Source organism: Mastomys coucha, unplaced genomic scaffold, assembly GCF_008632895.1.
Source record: "Mastomys coucha isolate ucsf_1 unplaced genomic scaffold, UCSF_Mcou_1 pScaffold18, whole genome shotgun sequence".
Lineage (NCBI taxonomy): Eukaryota > Metazoa > Chordata > Mammalia > Rodentia > Muridae > Mastomys > Mastomys coucha.
Genome location: NW_022196900.1, coordinates 44,514,596 through 44,522,448, shown reverse-complemented (window position 1 = coordinate 44,522,448; position 7,853 = coordinate 44,514,596). Strand labels below are relative to the sequence as shown.

General features: G+C 44.5%; 1 protein-coding gene across 14 annotated transcripts in view; it reads left to right on the top strand.

Annotated features, from left to right (window-relative positions):
* Positions 1-374: 374 nt before the first annotated feature.
* Bnc2 (basonuclin 2) overlaps positions 375-7,853 on the top strand; it is a 406,942-nt gene continuing 399,463 nt past the window's right edge. For 7 of the 14 annotated variants that reach the window (XM_031377777.1, XM_031377787.1, XM_031377790.1 and 4 more), the window contains exon 1: positions 376-636. In XM_031377777.1, the coding sequence (XP_031233637.1) occupies positions 634-636 (3 nt within the window). In that variant the 5' untranslated portion in view covers positions 376-633. Of the gene's footprint in view, positions 637-659; positions 678-7,853 lie in introns of those variants that run through there. The other 7 variants (XM_031377783.1, XM_031377784.1, XM_031377780.1 and 4 more) reach the window with 5 other exon arrangements.

The following is a 7,853-nucleotide window of genomic DNA, read 5'->3' as shown; positions in this document are numbered from 1 at the left end:
CGCTGGCGGCCACCTCCACTTCCACGCCCGCACCCCCCGGGGGGCGCCAAAGTTGTTTTTCCATCCACGGAAGAGGGTGTGTGTGTGTGTGTGTGTGTGTGTGTGTATTGCGAGGTGGGGGTGGGGGAGGGCTAGACATCCTCCCCGAAGCCCCTAGAAAAGCTCTAGGACAACAACAAAAACAGGCGGCGAACACCCTAGTCCGGACAGTTGCGCTGGGAGCAGAAACTTGTGCCGGCGCGGCCGCCCGGTCCCCCCACCTCTCCCCACCCCCGCGCCGCCGCGCGCACCCCGCCTCGCCAGCAGCCCCCCTCCTGGACAGTCCGTTCCCTTTTTTTCTTTTCTCCCTCGGCCCGGGGAGGAGAGGGACAACTCCGAGCGCCGGCTCGAGGGAGCGAGCGCGACCCTGGGCGCGGGTGTAAATCAGTCACCTGAGCGCCGAGGGGCCGCGGCGAGGGCGCGCGCGGGCGGGCGGGGAGTGGCGCGGGCGGCGAGCGCGGCCCGGAGCGGCCGGGCGGGGGAGGGAGCAGGCCGAGCGAGCGGCGAGCTGAGGCAGCCGAGGGGCTGGTCCAGGCGCGGCCGCTAAGAGGAGACCAAGAGGCGGGGGCTGCACTTGACAACCAGCATGCCGAGATGGTAAGAAGTTTCCACCTCCTCTCCGCTTGCGTCTGCACTTGGTAGGGACGAGACCCGGGCGGGACGCCCCGGGGGCCGCGGCGGGCCGCGTTCTCCTGTAGCGCCGCGGCGTGAGGAGGCGGGCAGCCGGCGGCGCTCCCGAAATCCACCCTCCACCCCCCAACTTGGCCCCAAGTTCTCGAGGCCGCTGCGGTCGGGCGGGCGGACGGGCGGGCGGACGGGAGCGCGGGCTCCCCGCGCCTTAGGTGAGCGGCGGGCAGTCCCGGGACTCTGGGGACCAGGAGCCCTCGGGGAGGGCGCGGGACGCGGGGACCCGGGATGCGCGGAGCTGCCGGGACCCGCGGCAACTTTCTCAACTTGCCGGCCTGTTGAGAGCCCCGAGCAGTGGCTGGGCATGGGTGCCGGGGCGCGGCCCTCGTGGGGACCGCAGCGATGTCCGCGCGGCTGCGGAGGACGCGGACGCGGCCAGTCAAATCCCGCTAGACAGGCACGTGCGTGCTTTCCCGAAGTGCGGTTCTGAAGCAGCCGGCCCGCTGCGCTTCCACGCCCGACTGGACGGTGGGATTTGAGACGTGGAAGGGGGGCAGAATTAAAAAAACAAAACAAAACAAAACAAAAAACAGTGGTGTTGGAGCTCAGGACAAAACTAGACGGAATCTCCCGTGGGGTGAGGCGAAGATTAAAAAACAAAAAACAACAAGACCAAAAACTTGTAAGTGCCAAGTGGTGGAGGAAACGGGATGGCACAGCGCAGGGAGACTCCAGCACAGCCCCTGGAAGGGACACTGCTTCTCTGCAGCGAGGAAGCAGGCAATTAGTTCACCCGGTGATGAGCAGCACTGTCTGCTTTCGGGAAGTCATTTGTTAGAAATGGGGCTTGACCACTCTTTTTCTTGGAGTTCCCTACCACCCAGTGTCGCTGTTGTTAGCCCCACTTGGGGGCTCTGATACAAAGTGGGCCCCTATGGACATGGGATGTATAAGAAACGGGATGGTAGCAGGTTGACATTTTTTTTCTCTTCCCCTTCCCCCTTATGTGACATCTCTTGTTTCAGAGATCAAAGTCACAACTGGAATGAAGGAGATGGTACTGTCAAATGCAGACACACACATACACATACACACACACACACACAAAATGCACCCAGGACTGCGGTTACAGTAATGCTGACAGAAATTAAAGAGGTTTTGAAAGCAGCGTGCGATTTATGATGCTTCCCATTTACCCTAGAGTCAAGCTGTTGTAAAACTGATGTACAAAAGACATCATAAAATAATCCTGTGCACCCAGGATTAAAGTGGCAGAAAGTGGCCTGTTTTATTAATTTTTATGTACTTCGTGAACAGTTGTAGTTGTTGGATCCTGTGTTTAAGTGAGGGATCAAAACAAAATATGAAATATATCTGCTTAGAGCTGGAGAGTTTGTTGTAACGACATTTTACAGAACATTATAAAAGCCAGTTGCACGCCTTTTCTTCCCCTGGCCATTATTATTATTTGTCTACAGATCTGTTCCCGTATACTAATCATTGAGCACTTGTCTCCCACTGTTTTGTGTACTGCATGTTTAGATGGTTTTGTGCTCAGACACACATGCTTTAGGTAGAATTTATTTCTGACACTAAGTGTTTCTGCTCTGAAGTTTTCCTCTAGTACCAAGCCTTGTATAAGTTTGATAGAACTTCCTTTCACTCTTTGGAATCATGCACACGAGAATCCTTTGTGAGCCCTTAAAGGCTCTGTATTTTATATCATATTTGTAGCCGTTTCATTTAAACTTGTTCAGTTTTAATGAAGTTCTGAGTTGTAGGTGCTCTTTCTGTTCCCGGAGAGCAGTGGATTTAAAATCCAGATTGTTAATTACTTTACCAAAGCATAGGCATATCTTCACCTGAGGGAAGGACTAGCAGACCTGAGTCTGAACTTTGTATAGAGCATCTTTCTGGAGGCATGTCTGAAATGCCCCAACCCCCTAATCCACTGAGAATATTAAGTTGGGTTTGCATGTAAAACTTTGGGTAAAAACCAACCTCATGTGATTTTTAAAAATACTGAGGATATATTAATAGCAGTAGTGTATTGCTAATACCTGATTTTTTTCCTCTTCTGCCTGAGACTTAAGTTATCTGTCAGGCAGGGATATGTGATTACAAAAAGGAGCAGACAAAAGCAGGGCTGACTGTTGCTATATTAAAATGTAAGTGTTACAGTTTGAATTTTCAAGTGAGAGTTTCTGAGTTCAGTGCTTTACATAACATTTTGTCCTAATCTTGCTTGCTGTCAGGGATGTTTCATGGTTGTGCAATTGCTGCAGTCAAGAATGCCAATTTGCATTCCACGAGTGTCATTTGATTACTTTTATCTGCGAAGCTCCAAGACCGGCCCAGACCTCTCGTTTCATCTTGCCATGTCACGAGTCAATGCTGTGTCGTCTTTTCAAAAATCTGCCTGATTTAGACAAGAAAGAAAAGTACTTTCATGTTGCAGCCGCAGTCCCCTGCTAACTTGTCAGCAGCAGGATATGATTCACTTGGGCCCAGAAGAATGGAACAGAGAGGCGGGTTAGACGGTTCAATAAAGCCCACGGACAGGTAGTGTGTGACGTCCCCAGAGAGCTGCAGTTAATGAAGAACAGGTCTGCTTAGTTCTCCACGCGCTGACCTGGTGCTGTCCCCACAGTTTTCTCATTTGATCTTTCCCAGCAAATTGATCTTTTCTTGTATTTTTTTGCCTTCCAAGTTAGTCCTTGAGGGACTGAAATTAGCAGAGCAACTTAAGTTGGATAATACAGCTGTTCAGAAAAGAAGAAATTGGACACTGGCAAAAAAAAGGGGGGGTGGGTGTGGGTGAGGAGAAGGAGCTATTCTTTTTGTTGTTCCTGGGAATATTTCCTAGATTAAGGGAGTCCAAAGTAGGTGATGACTCGAAGCTAGCGGTTTCCCTTACTTTAAATTTAGAGTTAAGCCTCAGGGCAATTTTAAATATTCTGTAAATGTTTGAAAGATGGCTTTAGCAAGGCTGAAGAGTTTGATTTAGCAATGCTCATATTCACTTGTTTGGCGTGAGCTGCCAGTGGAATAGTGGCTTTTATGGCTATTGTAAGACGAACAAAACATCAATGGCATACTTCAACTATGTTATTTATAGTCGTCTAAATAAGTACAATTCCCAAATATTCAATACTGACTTGCTGAAAAGATTAAACAATAAAAAAGTCATTAACAGCATTGTGTATAAATATTATGGTGCATGAATATTTTTTCTATGAATTACCATCAGTATCTTTGTCTTACATAAATTCCACAGATGCGCTGTATATAGACATATGGGCTATTCTCCGAGGTTTTTCTTTTTAAATTTAAAGGTAGACTTTTAAAGTTGAGACCAGGCTACAAGTTGAATGTCTTTGAAATGTTCACATGTTTGTTTTTTTTTTGAGATTAAAATTCATTTTATACCCCGTGAGTAAATCTAGATTGAGAAAGCGTGCATAGTTGATACAGGTTATAGTTTCACTGTAGAGTTCTTACACATAAAGCTTCGGTTGGGAGCAATTAATAGTCTTAACTTGATGAATGTATAAAGGAGTGGTGCTTTCTGAATTCCTCTGCAGATGGTCTCATTTAACATCTGCATTCTGACAAGAAACAGAGTTGAAAACGGCAGTTCTCCTGCAACATGTCTTGCTGGTCAGGAGTTACATAGTATAGCTGGTTAGTAAGCTCTCTAAAGAGCTACAGGGAGCCTCATGATTCTATTAGATATACTTAAGGTTTTTTTAAAAAAAGAACTCTGGCAGTCAGAATGTTGCACAATAACTGGCTTAGAGTTTAGGCTTGGAGGTGACACACACACACACACACACACACACACACACACACACACAGAAGAGTGGTGATAGCAACAGAATTTCCTTTGAGAACAGTAAAGGAATCAGCTAAGCTTTCTAGGACTCTACCTTGTAGGTGGATTTGAATGAGGTAAAGTGCAACCAAACATGCTAAGTGTTTGAGATTGTGTAATCACTGTGTCACTTTGTCAACTGAAGGAATTCTTCTCATGCTGGCAGGCCTACCTTCAAACTACCATTAAAAGCAACTTTCTACCCAGTCACTGAGGAGCATGCTACCCTATTCTAGGTCCCCAAAGACAGCTACTTCTCTCCATAGATGATGTTTTGAAGTAGTTCTGCATACAGCTGCAGATTCTGGAGGAAACATTTCTTCAAAAGAAAGGGGCTTTGTGTTGTCACCATAAACAGCAAATCGTTTTAAAATTTGGTATATTATTAATCAGTAAACAAGCTACATTTAAATGGCAGAGTTGAATGTTTTCTTATTTACTGTTTGGCATTTGTTAATCAGTCCAACCGGTAACATTTGTGATATGTTTATATTAAATAATCAGTGATAGTGATTGATTTTCATTATTTCTATACTACTTTTTAGGGGCATTACTTTGACATTTATTTACCATTTAAGTAAACCTTATATCCAGGGAGATAAACTGGCCAGATTTGTCTTCTTGCACAGTAGCGCTCATTATGTTGCTAGCCAATAAAAGTCTTTATTTGTTGCTTATTAGAACCCTCAGTACACTTCAAAGTTCAGCTATAATTTAATTTGGTTGTTCAAAGAGCCTCCCTTGTTTTAAAACACATTCTCAGTATTACTTTACCATTTGTTATGAGCCTATATTCAAATTCATGAATATGCATAAGAGCAGTAGCATAGACATGTCATTTTAAAAGTTTTTGCCATAACAGAAGTGTACCATTTTCTTTAAAAAAAATATTATGCATATGACAATGTCAATTCTGTCCTTTTTACTGCAATTTCCTAGACATCCTGGAACATTTTCACTTTTCCTGTAGTAATTTAAATTGTTTTGCTCTACTGATTTAGGATTTGTTCCTCAAGGAATACAACCTTGAAGGTGTGGTAAGACAGGCAAAAGCTAAGTTTTGCAATCAAGAGTTCTGGTTAAAGTGCTTTCACAGTTGGTAGCCCCTTGAAATTATGAGGGGCTTGTTTTGTAATTTACAAATTGCCAGCATGGTAAGTTCTTTATAGCGACTGCTGGGCAGTTTTACAGAGTCCAGGATACTTGCGGGTTTCAGTTGAAGTGTAACCGATTACACAAGCTAAGGACCAGAACTCCAGTGTCAGGGATTCTTCCACAGGGAAGGCAGGATGTGGAACTGCTAAATGAGTCACTGCATGTGTGTCTAACCAGTGGGAATCACATCAAGTCTGCCTTCTACATACAGGATTTAAGACTTATCAAAATGTACAGTATTGTCTTGGAGCTGGGGGTTCATGAGTTCCTGTCCCAGCTCTTTTGTGTGTTTAGTACAAAGATGTTAACAGCCCACACAAAAACAAAAACATTTTTCTCTTATTATGACCTTAACATTTGCCAAAAGTGCCCCATACTGAAATTCCTTTTTAGTATCTTTTTTTCCCCTCTTAGTCCAAAGCCAGACGTGTACCCAGACACAAAGCCTCTGTGTATAGCAAGCTGTTTTAAATATTGTGACTCGGCGATGTGCTGTCCTTTCTCTGCTTGAGCCAAGGATCTCTGCTCAGTGTCTGTGGATTACCAAGCTCCTTCTTTATTGTATGTCTTGTCAGCTATTCCTATTCATTTAACCTTTCATTAGTGTCTGTGCAGCTTCACTGTCTGCAAAAGGCAAGGAGAACCCGAAAGGCCCCACTGTCACAGTTATTAGATTTCTCCGTTACATCCCAGCAACCACAAAGAAGTAAGAGTGGAGACTATTGTCGTGCATGCTGCTGTCCTGGGGTGCAGCTCTTCTGTGCATGTCAAGGACATGTGCCACATGTTGATATGCATCCCAGGAATAAATGCGCAACATGGGGGATAGGCTGACAGAGGCAGTAATGAGCTTTGTAGGAGTTATTGCGAAGACTAACAGTTAGTGAAGGAATTTTGCTTAACCGGCCAAGGAGATAGACGGAGTTGAGAGTTGCCAAGATCTGCCTGTGCGGAGCTTGTCAGTCACATTGTTTTTTATCTAAACTTCATTTGAGGGGAAAATTGAATACCTTTGACAGGAATGAAAGTATTCTTTTCTCCTTTAATCTCAGAAGGGAAAAATGTTATTTCTGATGGCTATTATGGTACATTGTTACTATTTTTGTATCGACTAAATAAGATGTGAATGATTATGTTACTTATGTCTCTTAATTTTTACACACTGCAAAATCATGAAAAAATGTTCTAACAGGGATGTGTATGTTTTAAATATCTATTATTGAAGATGGAGCACGTGAATCTTCTTGTACTCCTGTTTGCTGTGGATCTCTAGGCCACAGTGGGGCTATCACCTGGTTTTTATACATGTGTTTTCATGGTTGCTGTAATGTGGACGAGAAGAGAAATGGTTACGGGTCATTTTCACATAATAATAAAGACAAATACTTGGAGATTTAGAATGGGAAAGATTTCATTTTAAACATCATAATGGAATCTCAGAGCTGGGAGGAGAGCTCAGTTGTTAGAGCGCCTCCCACATTAGAATGAAGACTCCCCAGCATTGTACAAAGGGCCAGGCATGGTGCCTTGCACTGCTGTTCTCAGTGCTGGGAAGGCAGTGACAGGCAGGTCCCTGAGGTTCACTGGCCACCCAGCCTAACCTCATTGGTGAGTTCCAGGCCAGTGAGAAGAAAGAGGGAGAACTGAAATGAGTGCCATTGGTTCTGGCATCTATCTTTACTCAGTGTTTGGGGATGTCTGCCTTGGAAAACAGTTGTTAAAGTGAGCATACGGTGTAATGGATTCTGTTACGGCTTTTCTGTGCATACACGTCTCTCTACAGGCAGTTATGGCGTTGCCTGTTCATCCCTACTAGCCAAACAACCAGTTTAGTAATCTCTATGGCTATGTCCCTGCAACAGCTTGGTGGTATAAATCATAGTGGTTTACTTTAGTTTTAACTACTTTATTGTGAGTTACCTCATATACCATGTAATCACCATTTAAAATGTACATTAATAATTATATGGATACACAGTTTCTTCATCAATTTGTGAATTTTTCTTTTTTTCTTTTTTTTTACCATTATGTGTCATGCTGAGATGCTAAGAACTTTCTTTGGGAGAAGGTCAGATGTTTTTATTTCTCTTAGGTATGTACCTATAAGAATTGTTGAATCATGTGGCCTTCTTTGTTTTCTATTTGAGTTGTCTTCAAA